General features: G+C 38.3%; 1 protein-coding gene across 5 annotated transcripts in view; it reads right to left on the bottom strand.

Annotated features, from left to right (window-relative positions):
• Positions 1–25,597, bottom strand: part of ZSWIM6 (zinc finger SWIM-type containing 6) — a 109,193-nt gene that overhangs the window by 9,706 nt on the left and 73,890 nt on the right. For 3 of the 5 annotated variants that reach the window (XM_039709661.1, XM_039709663.1, XM_039709664.1), the window contains 6 exons: positions 13,508–13,687; positions 11,781–11,957; positions 11,337–11,483; positions 8,393–8,539; positions 5,957–6,217; positions 1,866–2,001 (listed from right to left, as the gene is read on the bottom strand). In XM_039709661.1, coding sequence (XP_039565595.1) covers positions 1,866–2,001; positions 5,957–6,217; positions 8,393–8,539; positions 11,337–11,483; positions 11,781–11,957; positions 13,508–13,687 — 1,048 coding nt within the window. Of the gene's footprint in view, positions 1–1,865; positions 2,002–5,956; positions 6,218–8,392; positions 8,540–11,336; positions 11,484–11,780; positions 11,958–13,507; positions 13,706–25,597 lie in introns of all 5 variants that reach the window. The other 2 variants (XM_039709660.1, XM_039709662.1) reach the window with 2 other exon arrangements.

Raw genomic sequence — 25,597 nt, 5'->3', positions numbered from 1 at the left:
CTTTGGTTGAGATGACAGCTTTATAGCAAATGAGGGCTGGAGCTACCCAAGACTAACTGGAGATTTCATCATTTGGATCTTTCAATGTCTTGTTTGTTTTTCTAGTTGGGAAAGGAAACTTTCAAAAAAAGAAGTTTTCAGTTATGACTGGTTTCTGGGCAAATCCTTGTTCAAACCAAACTGCATATTGACTCCATGCTCACTGAGGCAGTCAGGAAAGCTGCTGATGGATGACTATTCCAGCCTTGGAGGATCATTTCAATAGCTTAGTTTAAGGAGTAAAAAAAAATGCATACAAACTACCTCTTGAGACATACTTTAAGGTAGTAACTGAAAATAAATACAAGACAAGTATGTTTTATAAAACAATTAACTTTTTTCCTTAAAAAAACCCCAAAACCATAGCAAACAAAATCAAACCAACCAATGAAACAACAAACAATGAAACAAAACAAAACCAACCAAAAAACCCCCACGTACCAAATTTTGTACTATCTTCCTGTTCTGATATAATCACTAATTTATGCACTTACCTTGAGATAAAAGAAGACCAGCAAACTTAAGTGGCCCAGGTAGCTTTCTGAGCACACATTTGAATGTACTCAATAGTTCATCAGTAATGTACTGTTGTCTTCTCAATCTATTTCCTAAAATGCTAACTTGTAACCAGCAAGTATGCATGGTCACTCTTCACATTTTTTAGACTCTTCCTACAACATCCATTACTAGACACTCCTGGAGGCAGAAAAATACCCAACAGGCAAAGCAGACCTTTGGCTTAAACTGACAGCTATATTTTGCTCTTATGCAGGACCTCCCATTTAGTCCTTCAAACACAGGAGTTATTTCTCCCTATTTAGCTTTTTGGAGAGAGTAGCGCCAAAAGAAGATGCTTCAAACCACACAGACACAACCTGTTTGATGAAGCTAAATACTCTTCATGTGGGTAGGATGAATCACTGTGCAATCATGCTTGGTGATAATGACCAGGAAAACTCAACCTCTTTTCTTTTTTATAATCTAAGACTTGACTGCTCTTAGTATTCAGCTGTGGCTATTCTTTGCCAACCATCAACTACTAGGTTCTTGATAGTGAGCAGACAATTCAGATAGGACAATTCCTGCACTCTATGTGGACAACAGTTTTATCACTGATCATTTAGGTCCTTGAAAACTCATTCAGAAGTCTTTTCTTAGATATCATTACCAATCTAACCTGTCCTGAGACAGCACACACTGAACACTGCCTGAGAAACATCTTTTTCCTGATTACTGAAGACAAATGTGATGAAACCAGACATTTTGCTGACATTGAGTGTACTCCATTTAGATCCCAACATTCACCCAGAAGAGGCTAAGATGTTATGAAGCACTAAATAATGCACAAGCTCTGACCAGACCACTCAAATCTACTGTTGAGAGTCAATTTATAAAGAAGGTGAGTGAAACAAATTGTCCTGCTGAGCAGACTAAGCAGCAAACGATCCTGAGACTTATGGTAAAAGATCTCTTTCCTTATTTCATTACCAATATCATCATGCACACACAACCACATGGGTGGGAGGATCCATATGCTAAAGTGGCTTTATAACACAAAATCCTGCATCCCAGGTGTGGGATTTTACAAGTATCTGAAACAGAAAATCCCGTTTTACAAGTCTAAATAGACACTAATTGGACATTTATAAATTATTATAATACAGTTACTACAAATTTACTTTTATAGATGACACAACCAAAACAGTACCTCCTTGACTCCTTGAATGGAAGAATGCATATTTTAGAGGAAGAGACTAGGTCTTGATTACCAAACCTTTTTACATCTACTACAGTGTGCTTTTTTTAGACAACTCATGAATACGTACCGCATGGCTCTCAGTGCAGTTTTGTATGCCAATTCAGCATCATGAGGTAGGAGAGAGGTGAAGAGATACTTGGCAAATGTGTGCATTGGAACACTCTCTCGATGGATGACTTCACCTAAGCCACTATATGGTCCACCTGCAGGAAAGAGAAACAGAATGTCAGTCTTTACAACCTGCTAGACCCCAACTTCTGAACCTTAAAAAGCGTTCAGTACACCTTCAGCTAGAAGTGGTATTCAAAGACATACCCTCCTGCACAAAAGGTGATATTTCACTGAAATATGTAACACATCATACATACACAACCTGTTACAGTTATATTAAATACCACATATTATTTAGGAAAACAACACACACTGCAAATGTTATCATACTAAACACACTGCCAGTGCTTATATGAATGACAGAATGATTACAGTATTTCATGGACACATTCAGCAAGCCTGGTAAGTGAAAGCAGAAAGTCATAATCCTAGCTCTGCCCCCACACAGTTGTATTATGCACATCAATACCCATGCATCGTGTTGGTGTGCCACTGCTTCATCACAAATTCACCAGGAAAAAAGAATGATGACCATAGAAAAATGTGTATCTTTAACTGAAATTACATGACCAATCACCACAGCAGCACCTGATCCCTCAAATATCTCACTTGACACTGGCATTTAAGTAACCCTTTGGTTACTTACTGGATGCAGTCATGACTCAAATCCCAGGTCCCGCCCTTGGGTCACAACAACCCCAGGCAACTCCACAGGCTGGGAACAGAGTTACTAGAAAGCTGCTCAGTGGAAAAGGACCTCAGGGTGATGGTGACATGAGCCAGGGTGTGCCCAGGTGGCCAAGAATGCCACTGGCATCCTGGCCTGGATCAGCAGGACTGCAGCAGAGATTGTCCCCTGTACTGGGCACTGCTGAGGCCACAGCTCCAGTGCTGTGTCCAGTGCTGGGCCCTCAGTGCAAGAGAGACACTGAGGAGCTGGAGAGAGTGCAGAGAAGGGCAGTGGAGCTGGGGCAGGGTCTGGAGCACAAGGCCTGTGAGGAGCAGCTGGGAGCTGGGGGTGTTTATCCTGGAGAAAAGGAGGCTCAGGGGTGACCTTATGATTCTCTACCCTTGCCTGAAAAGCCCCAGTCAACCAGAGACACATAATGAAAGGAAATAGCTTCAGATTGTGCCAGGCAAGGTTTAGACTCGATATCAGGAAAAACTTCTTAACTGAAAGGATGGTCAGGCATTGGAACAGGTTGCCCAGGGCAGTGGTGGAAGCACCATCATTGATTAAGTTTGTTCAGATTAAGTTTGGATTTGTCACTTAGGAGCCTGGTTTAGTGGTGAAGATAGTGGCTGGCTTAATGGCTGGACTCAACAATTCTATTAGTCTTTTCCAACCTGAACAATTCTATGATGATGAACACAAGATCAGATCAAGCACCAAAGCTAGGTATTAGTCCAATATACCCATATGATCTTAAAAATTCTATTTTATGTATGTGAAAACTATCACTATTATTGGGGCAAAGGATTTTTCTCTCTCCGTAAGGTGCAGATTTCAATTTGGTAACAGCATACAGACAACAACAAAGTTAAATGAAACTATTTACTTGTTGAGTTTCAAACGTTCACAGTGCATATGAATCCTATTTCGACATTTTTTCCTGCGCACTTAAGACTGTTATTCCTGTTAATAGGAAAACTATGTCAAATAGCTTCTGACTTCAATGACAAGAGGTTCAGGCATTAAATGCTGCGAGATACAGAATAATAATCTTGTATTAAATATTGCTGGACAATTATTGCACAGGTAGCACTTAGCAGTCCCAGAAGCTACTACGACTTCTACTAAAACTCTAACTCATCACAGACAAGAGGTTCAGGCATTAAATGCTGCGAGATACAGAATAATAATCTTGTATTAAATATTACTGGACAATTATTGCACAGGTAGCACTTAAGAGTCCCAGAAGCTACTACAACTTCTACTAAAACTCTAACTCATCACACGATGGATGGATGGATGGATGGATGGATGGATGGATGGATGGATGGATGGATGGATGGATGGATGGCTGTGTGAGTGCGCTTCTGTTTCAGCAATGTTTTTGACTGCTGCCTTAGCACAACATGCAAGGATAGAAATTGCTAGGCATGAAAAAATTCTGAGCTCCATAGGTGGGCATTTCTAAAGACCAGGGCTGATTGCACATGAAATGTCAAAGAAGATTTAGTAAGTAACAGTGTGTCTCATAACCATTTGAAATGAAGCTGAAAGCCATTCAAATCTAGCTGGCATTGCTTGAAAGAAAAAAGCAATTTCATGTATGTTTGCCAGTTGGTGGTCCAGTGAGAAACTCAGTCAGGACACAAAGAACACATGACAAAGGATTTATATGAAAATATATTTTGCCATTAACTTAGCAGTCAAGCAAAAAATCAGAACAGTTCTTGCAAAACAGTCTTATGTTCTGCTTTCTCACAAACTCAAATGGTAGCTACACACAGCATGCACTAATCTGCATTAACAGCATAGAAATCAGCTTAATATTGGAGTAAGTTTTCTTTATCGTATCTACCGAATTTCAACTTCCGACTTCACAAACTTCGAATTTCACAATTGGTATGATCAGCACCTTAAATCACTGCACAGCTTTTCCTCCATGTAAACTGGCAGTTTCTGCCTAACGTGGAGTAAACTGAAACTACTGCAGATAAACCAGATTTCTCATCACACACTAATGCAAGACAACTGCTGCACATTGCTCACAACGGCAATTTTTTAGGCAGTTTTATTAGCAGACTTTCTGCTATGATCAATTCTTTACTACTCTAAGAAAACATTAGAAGAATTTCAGTGATCAAAGTAGTAAAGTGAATTATTGGAGAGTATGTCAGAGAAATTCTGCCTTTTCCTCATAAAGCATCCTTACCAGTAAACAGATTTTATAATGCAGAGGAACCCTACATGCTAATAGCTAGATCAAGACAGTAGCTTTTCTCATCCTAAGGCCATAAAGCAGCAGTACAGACACACCATGATGGAAACTTTCACTGTGTTACAACTTCTCTGCAGTTTCAAATCTAGGCAAAAACAGTGACTTAAAGTTGGGAACCCTAAGCAACATATTGTACCTCTTCCATAAAAGACAAAGTTTTAAAAGACTAATGTGTCACAAAAATAGAGTAAAACCTGATTGTTATGCAACCATCTCTCAACTTACCTAGGACATTACCACCCTCCCCTTCGTGCCATGTGCATGCACTCAAAACCTGGGTGTCCCACCCAGCCTTCAAAAACCTGGATTATGCCTTTGGATAATTTTTTTCCCCAGAGGTTTTCTCTTCCATTCAAAGAGAACAAAACCAGAAAGACAACCTTGGAACCCATGACATCACACTCTGAATATGATGCTTAAGTGCTACATGTTAAGCCTTATCAAAGTTAAGGCAAAAGTACAGATGTTATTCCAACACTGCCTAATTCTAAAACACAAACGGTGTGTCATGGTCATAACTTAGGCACAAGACCAGACCTGAAGCCATGATATTTGACCAAATACTTTTCCACCTATGACATAAACTTCAAAGGCAAGTAATCTTCTTTATTTTCAGAAATAAAGTGTTGCATTTCTGCCTCAGCAATTATACATGAATTTTCTGAGCTCTTCACTTTGGCACAGTGGTTAAAATATTAATACATTTATAAAGCTGCCAGTATAGTTCCTTTTGTAGAATACAAGGAATACTTAGAATTTTGGTATCTGGAAACTGTTGATAACTGATGTCTGTACTATGTAATAGTTAGCCTGGAGTATACAATCAGGTTACTGAGATTATGACATGCAACAAATGTAAAGAACAAAGTGTATTCAAAATTAAAATAAAAGGTTTATAAGTCAGTATATGAGTCATCTCTGCAGTCATATGATATCCAAAGTATGGCAATTTTCATAAGATTTGATAAAAACTTTCATGGAGTTCTACGCAAAAAAAACATCTGAAGCACATAAGGCACTTTCTGCAGCAACACTAGTTCTGTGTACTTGTGTAAGTGCAGACAGTTTAGAGAAGCAGTTAGCATCTATATTCAGCTACCTTCTAATAGGAAGACTGCTTGTTTTCGAAAAATCTTCACCAGAGTATCATCCAATTCAATTTCTTGTAGCTTAGAAATGAGCTGCTCCTCATTTCGACAAACCTTCTCTTGTGCATACAAGCCATCTGGCATTATTCGTTGCTGTCCCAGCCCTATCAATGCTACTTCCACAGCCAGCGTTAAGTAAGATTCCCCTTCTTCTAGGAACTTGTGTGCAGGTAGGTGCTGGTACTCCAGTGATTTGCATTGCCCCAGGTTCTCTGTAAGGGGTGACACAGAAAGGAAGACACATCAGCAAATAATTTTAACCCACAATCTGCCTACAATGCCACAAACACAAAAGCTTCCACTGTTAGTATACTATTTCAGAATTATTTAAATTATTAGCTAGTCTCAAAATTCAACACTCCAATCTAAAATACACCATCTGATTCCACACAGCAGAAATACACAAAAATAATTTGGTTTTAAATAATCCACTCAAGTAAAAATAAAGGTTTTAATTTTTAAACTGCACAATTTTAAAAAGACAGCTCCTCCAGCTTTGTGTTAATGAGGCCAAAATTGCAAGATCCATTCCAATTTCTTTCCCCACCCATTTCTGTATTTCCTTAAAGCCCTGATGTGCAAGAGGAAGGGAAAAATGCTTTTACACCTACGTAGATGTAAGTTGAAATTATTATAATTGTGCAAATACAAAAGGCCCGGGAACTCCTCACCTTTAATATATGCTCTGTTTGCTAGCACTCTTTTCAGGATTTTAATTTGTTACACTTGTGCTTATGGATAAAAATACATACTGTTAACATTAGAAGTCCTACTTTTAGTAACAATTACAAGCAAATCCCACACAGGCCAAACCACAAACTGTTTTAAAGAGTGCTATCATTTCATTTGGCACTTCACAGACACAACATATGACAAAATACTATTTCAGCTTGTAGCATTTTACAGTCTAATTTGGGAACAAAAAGTTGTAGTTGCCAGATGTATGGAGATGGGCAACTGCAACAAATGGAAAGGCTGAATGCACTTGCAAGATTGCATGTTTGTGTACAAAAGAAGTTACTTTTCAGCACACAGTATTTTTATTTCATGGGTTTGTTTTGGTTTTTTAGTAACAGCAGAAATCTGATTTCCAAATTTTTTAATTGGAAGTTTTTCCAGAACTAGTGGGTAAGAGAGCAGAAGTTTATTGAAGAAAATCTAATTGAATAAAAGGACTTTTGAGGCAAGAAGATTGTGGATGTGTATATAATAGAGCTTCAGATAAAGTCATGAATCCAGTTTCTGTCCACATAGTGGTGTTAAGAAGTTAAGGTGGAAAGAGACTGAGAATTAAGGAATTACTCAGTTAAAATCCTGGGGAACAAATACTGAAATCAAAACGGCTGTATGTATCCTATCCCTATCCTAAATCATGTATTGATATAGCAACACTACTTTCCAACTCCCACCATTTATAGACTATATATGTTACCAATTTCAAGTGTTTTGTCATTGTTTTGGAGTATTATGTTCACTGTAGCTAAGAAATCCAATAACATCCAGGGCTGTATTTAGGAGTGTTGCAAGCAGGCTGAGGTAGGTGATCTTGCCCATCTGCTCAGCACTGATGAGCCCACATCTGGAGTGCTGTGTCCAGCTGTGGGCTCCCCAGCACATGGGCATGCTGTAGGAGATCTAGTGTGGGAACACAAAGATGATTAAGGGACTGCAGCATCTCTCATATAATGAAAGTGAGAGAGGTGGGATTATTTAGCCTGGAAAAGAGAGGGCTCAGGAGGATCTTACCAAAATGTATAAATATCTGATGGGAGAATGTAAAGAAGACAGTGCCAGACTCTTCTCAGTGGTATCCTGTGACAGGACAAGAGGCAATGGGCACAAACTGAAATACAGGAAATTCCATCTGAGCATAAGAAAACACGTTTTAACTATGAGGGTGGCTGAACACTGCAGGAGGTTGCCCTGGAAGGTTGTTTAGTCTTCATACTTGAAGTTATTCAAAACCCAAATGGACACAGACCTGAGCAATGTGCTGCTCTAGGTGACCCTGCTACAAAGTAGACCAAGTGGAATAGATGATGCCCAGGAGTGCCTTCCAAACTTAACTGTGATCCTGTGATTTCCTGCAATTTCTCAGAATGAGGAGAGTGCAATGTATGTGGAGAAGACTGCTGCTATGAAGTCATATTGGGTTTTATTTTAAATATGAAATACAGAATTTTCTTCAAGAATGAGTAACTGGTAACTTTTAAGTGCTTTCTTAGTTTAAACATTTTTCTCCCCCTTGTGTTTTCCTAAGGTATGCAAATGTGGATTCTTAATACTATAGAAGCAGTGACTTTGAAACTGATTCAAATAGGCAAGACAGAAAAATACCTCCAGTAAATGAAGAAATGTACCAGACTGCTGCATTTGCTTGGTCTTACCCGTGAAATCGGAGAATCCATGGAAGCTGTCATCATCCACCCTGCAGGCTTCCATCAGGCTACCAAAAAGGGTGCCAATGGGGTCCAGAGGGTGTCCCACCCAGCCTTCAAGATTCGTTATTGAGGTTACTCCCCTGTGGAGAAGTTCTGTGGCAAAAAACACAGAGAAGGGACAGAGGGAAAAAGAGCTCATGTAAGCCCATCAAAACAATTACACAAGTGAAACTGCTTAAAATGCCCTCAAGTACAGAATTCAAAGCATTTCCAGTAGTTTCTGCATAGAAAGAGAAAATAGTATCTTTCAGGGTAAATTCATTGCCCTTGGTGAATATGTAAATGAGGAATAATAAAAGAGAAAGAATGGAAGCCAAACTTTTTGAGCACCAACAAAGCATACTATGGGTCAAAAATTTCAATGGCAATGTCTTTTAAATCTCTTCCTTGCTACTACTAGAACTCTTCTGAAAATGACTGCTTGAAGAATTACAACAAGGACTTTTTTGTTGTAAATATCGTATATTTACAACAATTTGCTCACTCAAAAAGACACAGTACCTTTTTTACATTTTTAAGTTAATCTGATAGAACTGAAATAAATGAAAATATTATAAAATATGTTCCAATTTCATAAATTATGAGCTTATACAGCACCTCTCTCTCTGCACTAAACTCAGGATGATAGTTACTTTAAAAAAACCAACAAATGTTTAAATGAGGCACACAAGAAAAAATTGTCTTTTCATAGGATCAAGTGTATTTTTGGTCATTTTAAGATTTTAGTCCACAATACCTTCGTCAATATTTTTCTGTAGCCCATACCCATTACTTGGTTAGAACACAGAAAAAATATTAAGTGCAATGAATTGGAAGAAGTGTGGTTGTGGTAACAGGTATTAGCTATTCCCCAAATCTACGTCATATGGATCCCCAAATCCACGTCATATGGTAACAACTACCCTTTGACACTCACAGCTTTTTTCCTCCCAGACATACAGATACAAGTAAACGATGAGAGATTAGATGCATTATTGACTACCCTCTAAAAACTGTATACAAGCCATTATGGCTGCTCTGCTTCTCTGCCTGTCACACATTAACTTGTACCTCCCTTCACTCTTGTTCACAAAGCATCATATATCTGAGTAACCATATGCATTAAACTTTTAAGTCCTGCTTTCTCCTATTTAAATGAATGAAAATGAAACACAGACACACTGTCAGGATGGCTGAGGTTTTTTGAAACAATCCATTGGTGTGTAATATGAAAAAACCTAAGTAAATAATTCCATTCCTAACAAATAATAAAGACAATAGGCAGAAGTAAGGAATATTACCAAGAAGGATTCATCAGGGTGACTTCTTACTGATTCACTTTGTTCTATTTTTTTCTGTTGTGCCTACTTATGAGCTTCTCTTGTGTCATGCCAACTAAAGGCTTCAATCATACCACCAGAGGCATTTAACTTAAAATCACACAAGGGGCTCCACGGACATCAGATTAGCCACATGAATAAAAGCTAAGCAGAAGCATGGGGCTTTTACTGAAAAAAAAGCCTACAGCTGGGCTGTAGCTGCAGTTTCCCTATGCTTGTAGAGACCAGCACACTTTATGGTATTAAAAGAGTCTTAAAAATTCCCCATGAAATTCAAAAATAAAAAAGCACTAAGTGACAACACAGAAACAACAAACTACTTTGTTTCAGGGCAGGATGGATCACATTTCATGCACTTTTTAAAAATTATAATAGACTATTAGGTGATAGCTACAGAAACTGCTCACAAGGAAAGGAATTTAACAGAGGTACGGAATGTCTATATGCTGCAGTAGCAACTGGGAATGAAAAGGAGCACTATTACAACCAGCACACTTGCAGCAGATTTCTCACACCTGCCAGTGGTATGAACACACACACTGACACAGACACCTAACAAAAAACACTTACTCCTTTTTTCAATGTGAAAAAAATACAGAGGCACATAGGAACTGCAGCTGAATTTTTATCAGCTAGGTGCATATCTTATGTTCTAAATGCTCATTTCTGGGAAAACATCTGAACACACTTGAAAAATTTACACATATGATTTCACACTGGTATTTTTGACTACAATGCATGAGGATACACACAGTTTACAATAACAGAGAAGATCTAAAATGAAATTTGAATGAAAGGATTAGTGTAGCAGCTGAGAAAGTAATTCCAGTTTTTCTACATACTCTTCTACCACAAAGCCACCCCCTTCATCCACTGCCTCTTCAAACTACATAGGTTCAGAGCAGAATTATTTTGGGTTGCAAGGATCACGTGCCACAGAAACTATATCTAGAAGAGAACACCCCTTAAAAAAAAAAAAGGTAGTGCTCAGTGAAACACCACAAAATATTTTATAAAAAATGGCATTAAAAAAAATACCAAAGAAACAAAAAAAAAAACCCAGCCAATCAAACAACCAAAAAAACCCCCATAAAAAACTCAATCCCTCTCTATAGAGAAACTAAAATTTTAAGCATTATAAGAGATTCTCTTGAACACACTGCCACCTGACACATTTGATGAATTTTTGTACTTCAGACTTTGCCTCATTGTACCCTCTAGACTTATATTTCAGAATATAAAGCTCAGCAAAATTATAGATCAGAGAAAAAAAAATTAAACACCTGACATGGCAAATGAGAAGTCACCCTGTAAACAGGGTGACTATTTTCATGGTGTAACCAAAACCTCTGATTGGAATAAAGGCCCTATCATGACATATATATTGGGGAAGGCTGATAAGAGCCCTGCACAGCTCACAAGACAGTTCACAGAAAACCTCTGTCATCCAGAATGTGACATTACCACTATCCATCTCCTTCACTTCAGTTTCAAAACCAGTTTGCTCATGCAAACTTCCTGGTGTTACTGTCAACTTGCATGCCTTTTGCCCTCCTCTTCCCCACATTTACCTTTCTTCTGAGCCCGGAACATTTCCAGCTGTTTCTGCTGCTGCCTCCTTAGTGTATTAACAATAGCTATTGCTAGCCTCAGTGCTTCTCGTGGGTATCCATGAGATCGTAATGCATCCACCCTTGCGCAGGCTGTAGGAACGTGTTCTAAAACAGAAACAGTAACTGAAGAATAGCAATGCCTCCATAAATGCAATGGCCCTTTTTGCTAGGTTACTCAAAAGGGGTTTTTTTTTGTTTCAATTTTTTTCTGTTTTATTTTGTTTCTAAAACTGTGCAAGAGAGACTTAAAGGACTACTTCTGAGCCAACATTTCAAGAGAGCCTCTGTTCTTTTTGCCAGGCTCTTCATCCATCTCCCCACCACCTCCCCCCTCAAAATAATGCCATAGAAAATGAACAAAGCACCAAGTCATGGAAACATCTTTCCGGTTTAGCCACTTACCATGCCAGAGGGGCCACCCCTGAGAGTCAAAGAGCAAGTTTTCAGTGTCGTCATGGTAACAGTAGTTGGTGTATAGGTCACTGCTGATAATGTGCTGTAAGTGGCTGTCCTGCCAGTGCAGATCGCACGCCTCAATGGCTCGAGTAAACACTGTCCGATGTGGCCTGTTCGATGAATCTGTCATTTTCACAGGTTTAGAATACTGCATCAGCTTTTACGCATTCATACCTGAATCAGTCATTCACAGTATTCTTGTCTTCTGCCTATTCACCAACCCCAGTCAATGGGCAGTCTGCCTTGCCCTTTCTCCACCCAGCAGCCTGCAGATGACATTCCACATCCAATTATTACCCAAGAGCTCAGACAAAGCGTGTGCCATTCGTCTTGCATTCAGAGAGAGATCTAAAAACCAGCACAGCTGATGCAGACACGACTCTGCAGAGAGAACTGCTAGAGGTGAAGGACATTCTACAGCAAGTACAAACTACAATGTACATGGCACTCAAGCTTCCCCAGTGTCTCCTTAGATTCACAACTGTCAGAATAAAGGAGGAGCAAACTGCATAAAAGATTTGTAGTTTTTCTTTCTGAGAAGTGACACTAACTTTTGACACTGACTTTGACTACTTGTATAACTTTGCTTGTCACAAACATAAACAAATACTATTAATAAAGTGAGGTCCTGGAGCCATAGGACTGACATAATCCTCACTGGACATCTTCCTACGGCAAAATTTCTCTAGTGACATAGCACTGCATCTATCAATGCCCAGAAGCCATGTCAAAGTTATCACCAGTGTGTCCAGGTTGGTCTGAACATGATGAGCAAGCAAAACACCTCTCTAAGGGGTCATTTGCTGAAAACTTATCTTCCTGTCTAGCTGTGAAATTTAATAATGAACCAAGCTTTTTCCTTCACAAGTCATCTTCCAAGGAAAAGAAACAACAACACACCTGCCTAAGCGCAGATCTGACACCTACCAAGAAATTTAATTTCAATTTTATTGCAATTGTATGCAGTGTGTATTATTACTGATGGTTTGAGGACTGCGAGCAGTTTTACCTGCAAAAACACGCTGCACTTTGCCTAGTTATTAGCAGTCATCCTCGTTTGAAGATGACTCTACAAAGCTTCTGTCAGATTTGACAATCACATTTTAGACTAGAAAGCATGATATTGAGTACAAAGATACATCCTCCAAGACGGTAACACTGCAGTTGCGCCCTCCACACATCTAGTAATGCAGAAGGCACATACAGAGCACATCCTACTGACAGATGCTTCAGTTTCTCACACGTTCCATGTGAGAAACTGTTTAAAAAATCCCTCTTTAAACAGCTATCAAGCCTTTGTAACTGCAAACAAAATAAAAATCCCAGAAGCAGAAGTAATACTAGAGTATAGTCAAGCAAAAAACAACGGGCTTTTACACAACACACTTCAAGGACATCCAATTTTCATGCAACAATATTTAGAAGCACCAAGTGAAGAGTTAGAAGATCTAATAAAACACAAATACCTGCTCTGAAAGTGTTACAGCCCCAGTATAACAAAAAACCACATTTGTTCTTCTGCAAAGATAGCATTAGTACAACTGATTTTCACTGGTCAGTCCTCAACAAGAAAGTTACTTGTCCCAGGAAAGAGTGCTGAATTCTGCAAGGCTATAGTGTGTAAGATATAAGTTATATTATATGTTGCAATCAATGCATACGTTTAGGCTCACCTTGGTTAGCATTTGCACCCTGAGGCAAAGCATTGGTTAAATTGGGCAGCTCGTTTCCATGGTTTCCATCTTCCCAGGGACAAACATCCACACTGTTCCATTTTTTCAGCTGTTTTAGCCAACTGGACTTCTGCTCCAACTTGCAGTGGGGATTTAAGACTATACACATCCACAGAGCACCTGATTTTAAAAAAATTGCTAAATTATGTTTTCTATTAAAAATTCAGCAGCCATTAACTAATTGCAAACTTCTACAGCATATACTTTTTCTCCACTCAAAGGCTACACTGCTTGCTTCCCAGCTACGCTCAACACCACACAGGGCTGAACTCCTGACACAGGCACTTGGGCTGGCGTGGCCAATCTGTAACAGCTGAAATATGGTTCCAAGCCAGCCTTCTCAATTAAAAGGCATTAGTAGGTCTTTTGTATTAGAAATCCAGAGTTCCCAGTGTATGGCTCATCAGATAGGAACATCAGTCAAAGGCAAGAAAGAGTTCACATAAAATTACAGAAGTTACATTAACCAAGTTTTTCTTTTAATTCTTTTCTCAGAAGTGAATGTTGTTTTATATTAATGACACCTATGTATCTTTCAGCTTCACATTACAGAAACCAAAGACACACATTAGTAAGACAAGCATGTTGTAAACATATACTTTCACACACAGAACCCATCAGAAGTACTCATGTAATTCATTCCCAAATGCATCTGGGTCTCAGATAACCAGTACACATCAGTTTTGTGCAGTGTGACAGGAATAAGACATTTTTATAGCAATTACTTCAGTAATTTAGTTACTCTAGAAAATTTGTTTTACATTTTCTGTTTAGGGAGTTCTAAGGTAAGGCTAATTTGGGCTGACATATCACACACCACCACTTCATAAACTGCTCCCTGAGACTGTATCTAGCACAGCAGGCATAAATACATCTGGGTGTCTAGAGGCAATTTTCAAATTGACAGGTTTTTCTCTAAGTCAGCTGTCCCTTCACCAGCTGGAATTTTGATAGAAGCACGAACACATCTGAAAATACTGTTTAGCAACAGCTCATTTGCTCATTAAGGATGTGCCTTATACACTAAAAGAGATCACAAGAATATGCTTAGACTGTACAATGTTCATGACAGGCTGGAAAAAAAGCCAAAGAATAAAATGCAGTTGGTTCTTCTAGGATAATAAATGTCTGCCATTCTGTGATTCTTTTGCTAACTAAAAATGCAAAATTGATACCCAGGGTACAGGGCATCACATTACATTCATTCCTAAAGTAACTCAGGTTGACCACAGCACAGAAGCCAGTGGAAAAACAGCATGATTATTAAGGTTAAGTCTCCTGCTGTTCAACACTAACATATTAGGGAAAGCAATATCCAAGAAATCCAAAAACCAAACCAAAATACAGTATGTTACTATTCAGAACACCAGAGAGACACTAAATTACTGCAGTTTATTACTGCACAGTAGATTAGACTACTGCAAGTGCTCTGGGTTCAGGAAGTGTCTGAAACTTGCCATGGGGATGAATAAGGCCAATACGACTTTTAAAAACTTATTTTCTTATTTTAATATATTACTTTCTTTAGATGCACTTGCCAGCACACTTCACTCTCCAAAAGGAGTCAAATTACAACTGGTTCTTATTATTAAGCATCAATGATTCAGTACTGCCCAAGACAGAATGTCTGCATTTCTTGCAATTTGCAAAACAAAACATAAGATGCAGCACATCGGAAAGCCTTGGAGAACAGTTGTGGGCTTGCTTATTTATTTCAAAATCAAATATCACTCGAAGGCATTACGCTGTACCTCCCAGCGTCTAACAAAAAAACCCAAGCAAAACAAAATAACAACAAAAAAACCCCCAACAAAACAAAAAACAACAGCAACAAAAACCAAAGAAAAACCAACCAAAACCAAACCAAAACAAACCCCATAAGACCAAAAAAACCAAACCAAACCAAAAACAAAAACCAAAACAAAAAAAACCCAAAAAAACCAAACCAAAACAAAAAAAACCAAACCAAACCAAACCAAACCAAAAAAAACCCAAAACCCAAAAAAACCAAAACCAAAACCCCCAACAACGTACCCATATAATACTTTGTAAGCAGATTCCCAGTGTAGGCAGACTGAAGCAAAAGCAAAGTGGAATATCTTAAACCCACTCGGTAAGTATTTCAATCATCCATCAAGGCAGAACACACACTGCCGTGCTGCACCATAACCCTATAGAATAAGTGGCCTTTTTTTTTTGCCCTCTACATCTGAGGAACACCACTAGAGGCATGACTATTCACCAGCCTCCTAAGGAAGCTCCACTACACATTTGGTACATCTATAAGGCAGGAGAGGGCACGATAACCCAAACTACTAAAGTTCTTTTAAAACATCTGTAGTTTCATGTGGGAAACTATGTCAAAGCTAACTACGTTTTTAGTAGTCATTGTCTCTGAAACTCAGGCAACTTTCACGTAAAGAAAAAGTGTATTTCCAATAAAGCCCTCACAACCCGCTTAAAATTTCTCTAGAACCCACAGCTGCACCCTGCTCCCTGTGAGTTCAGAGAAAGCTGCAGGCAGTATTTGAGATCTCAAACAGCTTTGATGGCTGTTGATTCCCTGCAGGAAGAGGAGTGTGAGACTAAACTCCTCCACCAGAAGAAAAAAAGGGAACAGAAAGAGCTTCTGTAGTGATACGAAGTGTACTACCTGGAAGAAGGACGCATAATGCCAATGACCCCACACTCTTCAATCTATTTGGATTTCTAGGTCTTTTTGGTTAGTTTGGGTTTTAGTGAGGTTTTTTTGGTGTAAATTTTTTCCTTCTCCCCTCTCCCTGTCCCTGCTTCAATTGTATGCATTTATCTCTATTCATATCTCTTCCTACTTTTGCTCCCCAAACACCTTCTGCCTCCCCTGACATGTGCTCCATTCTGGCTGTTTCAATTCACTGATTCCTGCCCTGCTCCTCACGCTGGAAAGTCTGACAAAAATGTTCACTTGTGCTCACCTTTATCAAGTGGCAGGAGCCTGAAGGATATTCTTATTTTACTCTGATGCTGCTCAGTGGAAGCGCCCTCGAACTAGCCCTTATATGTCAACATGGTACAACCTGAAGGTGGGCCCTAGTCTTAAATAGGAGAGTTTCTATTTCTGCCTGATGGCTCCCACTGGGGGAAACTGCTGATCATGTTTACCTTTACTATAGAAACGGCCTATGGACAAAATGAAGGAAAGGTACTCATAATTTGCAAGAAAGGTACTGGAATCAATTTCCAGTGACTTCAGCCTTAAAACTGCATGGCAACAGCTCATGCTCCAAAGAAAAGAAAGGTACTGGAATCAATTTCCAGTGACTTCAGCCTTAAAACTGCTGTTGGCAACAGCTCATGCTCCAAAGACATTGGAACACATTCCAAAATACATTCCTACCATTCTTAAGTTCACATGTTTGATTACATTTAATGATGTCACCAATTCAAACTACAATATGAACAAAAGTCTCATTAAAAAGTAACACTTTTTAAAAAGAGACACCAAAACCCCAGAGAAAGTATTTGTGTTTACAGATTGCCTTTCTCTCTCATTACTATCTCCTTTTCCCCAGATTTTTTTCCATACTGGTTCTCAACAGGCTGACACATCAGGCTGACACATCTTCCCCCCACCCCAAACTGCATGCTACGAGAACACAACTGAAGTTCTTGTTTAAATTCCTGGACTCTAACTTACGTCTTTTCAGTACAAAACTCTTCACAGCACACTGCCAAAACAATCACCATTCCATATACAAGAAGTCTTCTCCAGAAAATATTTGGAAAATATGACAAGTTGCAACTGCAATTTGATACTTATTTCACAAGGGTATTAGAGCTGCCATACAGCAGTGAGGAATTGCCTATTTTGATTCAACACTAATCTATCTCTTGACCTGAAAAAAGGCAGCTTTGCCAGAACAGACCTTTGGTTCAGACAGACCTCCTTTTGAAAATGCAGAATTATCACTCATCTTCAGTGTTTGTCACACCATAAAAAAAACCAAAGCAAACAAACAAACAAAAAACCCACCCAAAACACCCCCCCCCCAAAAAAAAACCACACAAAAAAACCACAAAAGAAAAAAAAAAGGGAAAAATTTTACATGCAGGCCTTCCTTGCACATACAAATGAATTTCAGTACTTTTATGTTTCTCTGGAGACATCCATACCTTGGAATTGATGAGACAGCGTGCATTTACATTGATCAGGATTTAAATATGCAACTGAAAAACGTTAAGAGCATTAAGTCACTGTAAAAGTATATGTGGTATAGAACAGTAGGATAAGTACACATCCTGTGTACACACATAACCATGAAGCTAAAGGTAGTGCAAGGGATGTGTATAGACTCTCCCAAGAGATTAAGTATGGCTCATTGTTCATAAACCCCATTATATTTTAATCTTGCCCCAGTAAGTGAGATCGTGGTGATGGAAACAATTTTAGGGGGGTCCTAGGAAACTGATCATTCCTGAGGACCCAGCATACACTTCAGTTCATCTGTTTGATTACACTCCACTTTTCTTAAAAACACCATGCTGTCTTTGTCAGGGCTGCTGTACAGCTGAGCTTGGGTCAGCATTTCCTCATTCACAACACCTGTGTAATCAATTGCTGAGACTTGGCCTTTGCTTTGGAATTATACATTACATACACTTTAGATCAAACAGTGCATTTCCAAAATTAAAATATTCAAGAAACAGGTGCTGTAACACTTCTCTGCCCTTTCCATTAATGCACAGCTTTATCTTAAGAAATAAGCTACAGGAGTAGTATTTGAATTTCAAAGAAAATGGAATCAGGTAATCAAGACCATTCCCTCAGCCCAAGAGACAAGACCGCTTCAGCACCTGCTGCACACTTGCCACTGTGCCCTGCTTAAGACTAATCAATTGTATTACAAAAGCATAGTCTTTCAGCATTGAAAGTTCCAGAAGAAAAACAATACTGGCAGACAGAACCTATGAACACTTTGAAGTATAAGTGTCAGCAAAGGAATTTAAAGTGGTTTACATCTGTACTTTAAACACATACCCACTTTCACTAGGACAGCCACTTGGAAACCTCGAAGAAGGTACTGTAGGTGTTTATTGCTTCTGAATGAGAAGGACAAGTGCCAATAACTGGCAAAGCTGTTGCCTTTCTCCAGCCATGGAGAGACCTCCACCAGAACAAAGCATAATCACAAGTCCCACTGGAGACTGCTCCAATTAAACAGTTGCTTTTATAGGACAGTAAAGATAGGGAAGGTGCTTCAGGACTGTTCTCTTTTCAATCAGAACATCAAGGAAAACTACTCTCAGCATTCAGTTGCACCCAAATTGCAATTTTATTCGCAAGAATTCCTTAATGCATTCTGGTTTCAGTATTTAGCCTTCAGAAAAAAAGGGTTTTCTCTGGGTGTTGTATTTCTTGGAGAACAGAGTTTCATTTTGCACTAATTCATTCTATTACTGAATTAAACTTTGATGTATTGGCCCTGACAAGTGCCTCATGCTGACTGTATTGTGTATGATAGCATAATCACTCCCCTTGCATTTCACACTAGCTGGCTGATTAATGCAATAGATTATCTGCAGCACTGATGGCATGAGGGAATCACTGCCCTTCTGCAGGCTAACCTCCAAGCATGCATTTCAGAGAGGGGAAGTGTAAAACAGAGACAAAATAAAATGCCTAATTCCTTAAGTTTCTCTTTCTTGCTGCCTGCTGCTGCTGTAAGGGTTAAAGGCACATGTGCATTTGGCTGAAACAGGTATTTACATCTTCAGATTCTATTCTAAGCTATCAGCAACCACATGATCTGATTTCTGTGTCAGGTAACTACAAACTTCTGCTTTCTCTTTCTGTGTTTTCAACTTTTAACACAATGGAATAAGGAACTAACCACACACTTCTGACATTCTGCATGAGCCTGTAGTTCTGGGTTATGACCTTTCAAGAATATTTTAAAAATTCCTGCATCTTTGCAGACACTGCCATTTGACCAAAGGGTTTCAAAAGTTTTCGAAGAGCAGGAATTTGCTTGAAAGGTGCAGTTTACAGTGCATCAGTGGACTACTGTTCTCCCCAGGAGAACATAAAGGATCAGCCACATGTTCATTAGATAACCCTGTATGCATCTATAGTGCTCTATTACCTAAATACTGTAGCCAGACAGCAGCTAATAGTCTACAAAGCTAAAGAAAAGTATAAAGAACCTGCAATTGAACCTCACTGATTAACTTTCCTCATATTTAGAAAACTATTTAGTCTTTCGTTTACAATCAATCAAGTGAAGGCAAAAGCACTGCTAATACTAACGTATATAGTACAGAAATGGTCCTTTACCTTACTATAACTCTTCACAATTTTAACTAGCTGCCAATATTTACAGCTAGGTAGTGAACACAAAGTATGCTCCTGACCAAAATATGTATCCGATATTTTACCAATTACTTTATCTAGCAATATACTTTCAGTAGTAACAGTCTATCTTCAGAGACTTCAAGAATTTTCAGAAAGTTGATGTGACTGTAACTATAAATGCATTAAGGTACTTCCATATAAATTTATTCTTGAGATGAATGAATTCCTCTCACAGTTAATTTTTAAAGAAGAGGCAGAAGAGGAGATGCTGGTCCAACAAAATAAGCTACTAATAAAGCAGAGAGATGAAAATACCTCTCCTTTACAAAAGAAAAACCAAACAAAAAACCAAAACCAACCAAACAAAAAAACCCCACCCAAAAATAAACAAAACAAAACAAACAAAAAAACCAAAAACAGTGAAAACATGGAGCAAGTGCAAACACTCCCGTGCATACTTGGAATTACAACAATACTAATAAACCTCTCCTTTACAAAAGAAAAACCAAACAAAAAACCAAAACCAACCAAACAAAAAAACCCCACCCAAAAATAAACAAAACAAAACAAACAAAAAAACCAAAAAACAGTGAAAACATGTAGCAAGTGCAAACACTCCCATGCATACTTGGAATTACAATTACCACAACTATTCTCACAGAACATAAATAATGCACTGTAACTGACCAAAGAAATACATTCTGATGTCTAGTATGAATGCGTCCCTGCACTTTTGTTTCCCACGTCACATTCATCTTCCAGTCCAAACAGGACTGTTGAGTTCTTACAAAAACAGCACACTTCAATTACAACTTCTAATACAAGAGTCCAGCACAGTAGCTGGCTAGACAGCTTACTGACTACTTACCACAATGCAAAATTCGAAGGTTATTTCTAGTTTTTCAGTTAAATTTATCCAGCTCCAATTTTCCAGCTACCTTCTGTGGCTTTAAAAGAGCTGTCTTCCCTATAGAATTTTTAGTCTATATAATAGATAAATTATAAAGGATTTCCTTTGTCTTGACTTGACACACCCAAGTGGATTGATATTCTTGCACCTCTCACTTCCAATTTTTGAGATTTTTTTCCAGTATTCATTAAAAAAAAAAAGGGAAATAGCAAAAGGCTGGATGGCTGAACCACACATAAAGCTCAGAAGTCAGTGAAGACTCAGTAATTCCTCCCCATGAATCTATTACTTCTGCCTAGCTCTGGTATTTACTAGAAGTGGCATTGGAAAATTGAATGGCAGCCTAATGTTACTGAAGTATGAAAAATAACACTAGGGGAAAATAACACTAGTTATCAGCTTGGCTTAGAGCAAAACTCTATCCTTAATCTTTGCAGATATGATTCCACAGTTAGGGTTGCAATGAATTGTGCACCAGCTTCAATACACAATATTTTTTAGGACATTTGTAAGTATATCAGTTCAACATCACAGGAATTAAAAAAACAACTGCTTTACTGCGGGTAGTTACAAAAAATCTGAAGTACCTTCCATCCAACTAAACAGAATGGAAATGCAACTTTCTGTATTAAGAAAATTAAAACCAAATCCTTCAAGCTATGGTTACACACTAAAGGTAATTACTGTGACCATTATTTCTGAAATCTGATAAATGCCACAGGATTAGCTCAGCTGGTTAGAGCATGGTTCCAATAACACAAGGTTGTGGGTTTGATCCCCATATGGGCCATTCAGTTATGAGCTGGATTCAACGATCCTCTTGGGTCCCTTCCAACTCAGAATATTCTGTGAAATTACCTAAAAAATCCCATTTTTACTGTCATACTCTGGCCTCACACAAACCCTCATTTCAAATACTATTATGGCAATGTCAGTAATGGAGGAAGAAGGAAATGATCACTAGAGAAGGTGGACAAAATCCATCTTTGCAGAACAGCAGCCATGCTTCATTCACTGAGGAAATGAAGGTGACAGCATCAACCAAGACACTGTAGGGCCATGACAGCAATTTAAGTTGTCATCCATAACTCAGGTCTTAGAACAGGGAAACTGCCTTGTGATGCTAATTCTGACCTACTGTTAATTTAGCACCTCCAACAACAGCAATCATTCAAAGACACTGACATAAATCAACAACTTGTTCTGTGAAAAAGCAGGTGTCACCCTAAGTCCATGACCTGAGGTTACATGTGTTTCATAAGACCATGACAGCCGAGACTAAACAGTATTAATGTAACCACTACTTAAGCAAAGACAGCCTACTGGATGCGATATAGTTTAAGATACAAATATATGTAAGATATCACTCTACCTAGAAAGTCAAACAATGAAAGACCAAGGAAAATGGTGCATCCAACCATGCTTCAAAACCAGGACTTCCTACAGCTTTCATTTCAAGGCCAGAAATGCCCTATGTGCAACTGATTAATCTATACGTAGAAATCTCAAGATAACTATACTTTCAATAACTGCAGGGCATGGGTACTTTCTTTAGCTTTAAGACAATACATCAGGCAATTATAAGTGGGTATATTCAACAACATAAAGACAATATGCATATAATCTTGGCTGTCAAATTTCAAACTCAGAGTCTTGCTGTACTGTTTTATAAAAACCATAAGATACAAGGAGAAGTAAATATCTCTGCTACAAGGGATTGCATGAAGTATGCAGGTCAAGAAAAATGATACTAAAACACCAAAACTGTAATGAATGCTTAACTTTATCCATTCTTTTTCATGCCAGCCCTGGAATAATCATTAAGTCTGGCACCAGGAAGGAATTTCTCTAGAGGCATACTGGCAACAACCATAGCTGCTTTTTTCCTCTTTCCTCCTCCACTCAAGCACTAAGCACAGATAATCTGTTCAGAACAGCTGGCTTGTCCCATTCATATACGTTTGTCTCTAGCTGCAAAGGGAAGGAATGCCTGAGACAGAAATATAGACAGAAAATAGCTTCAGTCATTAAGGTTAAAAGAATATAACTTCCTGTTTTCTAGAGATGACTATAAATTTTATCAGGAAAAAATTCAAGAGTGGTTTCCAAATTAAAAGAAAAGAAAACAACAAAAAAAAACCAAAAAACCACAACATTATTTAACACATGATCATTAGTTTGCTTATGGCAAAATTATAATTAATTCTCTCTTAATTAGTCTATAATTCCTTTCCTAACCTCAACATTTACAATTAAGCTTTAGATGAGGAGCAAAGTGTTACTAATAAAGGTCTAGGCATGATCCATCAGGAAATATATTGTACTATTTCTCTGTATCACATGACCTTGTAAAATGGTACTTTAACTTTTAACATAAAACTGTTATCATTCTAATCCAGAAAATGGTCAAAATACCAGTAAGTGTGAAATCAGAATAGACAATCAGTCTGACCCAACATTAAAAAGTGGTATACAACACAGCAAAGTACTAGTAAAAACCTACTAAGAACTACTGCAGCAAAGCCATGTTATCCACCCAAGAAACTCCTTTATAGAAATAGTCCATTTAATATGCTAGTATATATTTGGTATATAAAAGAAAGGATTGCAAGAATGTCACTGGGAAGAGCTTTATGACATGAATGAGGCTCATTTCAATACCATAAGAGGTTCCTACACTTAAATACTTAAGATTCCAATAGGTGGTTGAGGTAGAGAGATTATGCAGTAAATATGGAAAGTACTCAGCTGAACACAGAGAGTATCATTTAAGTTCTCATCAACATCATAAAATAAGACGACCAAGAGAGACCTGGATCAGCATGAACCAAAACCAGAACACATTCACCAATTCTATTCACTGCCCTGCCTTGCCATGGACCCCTTTGGATACAACCTCTTCCCCATGACAATGCCATCAAATTTCTAGTTCACAAGAAACTAATCCTTGACTTTTAAAAAACTCAACTCTCCTCTCCCTTTAGAAGTTCTTAAATATAAAAAAGGAGGAAATCTACTAGAAATGTTTGGTTTGGAACATGCAAATTATGCAAAGTTTCTTCACCTTGAAGGTAAGCAATAGGATATGAAGATACTGAAAATGGTAGTTCACAAGAAAAAACTGATTCTGTAATCTACATGTTGACATGGTGTTGGGCTCCATCACTCCATCAAGCAGTAGCTCCTTGTCTTAGATTCTTCTACTTGACTGCTTCCATCAGATTAAGCATCTGGGACTTAATTTAAGAGTTTCAGCTTTATTAAGCTGTCACAAGAGCAGCCCTATTCTGATAACAGTAGCTGGTCTAATTATGGCCTGGTTTAGGGTTGATAAGTACAATGATTCATTCATGGCACATGAGAAGCAATAAAAAGTTGTTTTGCATTACAGCTTTAAAAATGTGGACACTTTTTTCATTTAATTTGTCACTTAGCTTTTGCTAAGAGGACTGTTAAATGGCAGTAAGAGGCAAATGGGGCTTTTAGTTTAAATGCAATCCCCATATTTAAATGATCTGTAATGGCACAGTGCTCAAGTGAGAACGCTATTGTTTCACAGTGAGGCCTGATGGTGACATGTGACTTCTGCATTCAGGTCCTGTATTATCCATGTGGCTAAAGGGCTTCCAATTTTATTTCACAGCCAGAAGCCTGCAGAAAACACCAATTAACTTGCATATCCCATTTGCCAACAAAACAGTCTCTTCCCAGTGTCTGGCAGTGCTCAATGTTTAATTCCAAAGCAGAGCCTCACAGCCATCATGATCCCTGGGCTGGAGCACCAAGTCAATTTCCTCTGCTTTTCAGAGAAATATTTTAATTTTTTGTGAGAACAAGCAACTTTTACTTTATTTTTCATGGATGAGTATTAATGACTTACCCATCTACTAAGATTACACAGTCCATTTTTTTTTTCTCTCTAGACTACAAAGAAAGCTTTCCTTCAAATCAGAGATCTCAGCTCAACAGGCATCAGCAAGTATTCACTGTGCATTTCCATACTCCATTTTACCAATGCAATTTAATTAAAAGGCAAACCAAGGGGCTTCAGATAATTAGTCATTATCCTAAACTCCTCAACCATGGTCACCATGAGTGAAACACCTGAAGATCAGCATGTGAAATTTATATACTGGGATACCATTTAAACAGCAACATGAAGAATTCCAATGCTGCTTTAAACTCTGCAAAGTTGAATTCATGTATTACCGTGGTGAGTTGGAAGTAATCACCAGCGCGCCACTGAAATTGCATCTAAATTCTCCTAGTTTGAGAAGTACCTCAGCAAGCCTTAGAGCTCTGACCTGTAACCTTTCCAAGAGTATACCTCTGACAATCCATAAGTAGCATACAGCTCATCCCATTTCTTGATGGAGAGCAGGGAAATCTGTGAGGCCATTATTATATTCTTACTCCCTATCTAGGGTTTTAAAAAACAACCGCCTAGTTATGTGGAAGGCCTTTTTTTGTTAACATGATGCTTTTGAATCATGAGTTGCTCAAGAAATTATGATTTTGTATTAAAAAAATTGCCAGATTCATACTTAGACTTAAAGTATTCCATCTGAGGGTCCTCAGTGGACGTTTCGGTAATTTTTAGGGGGATTTCATTTTTATTTTAGGTGGGCAGGGTTTCACTGTTGTTGTTAAATTAGCACCTTCATTCAAACCCAAAATTACTTTTACTGAAATCAATAATTTACCACAAACTTGAAGAGGAAATATGATCAAAGCTCAGTGTGTCCTTCCAGTACTCTTGCAACACCCAATGCCAGGCAGGAAGCATCAC

This window comes from Passer montanus, unplaced genomic scaffold, assembly GCF_014805655.1.
Source record: "Passer montanus isolate IOZ18808 unplaced genomic scaffold, ASM1480565v1 scaffold22, whole genome shotgun sequence".
Classification (NCBI taxonomy): Eukaryota; Metazoa; Chordata; class Aves; order Passeriformes; family Passeridae; genus Passer; species Passer montanus.
This window is presented reverse-complemented; position numbering and strand designations above follow the sequence as displayed.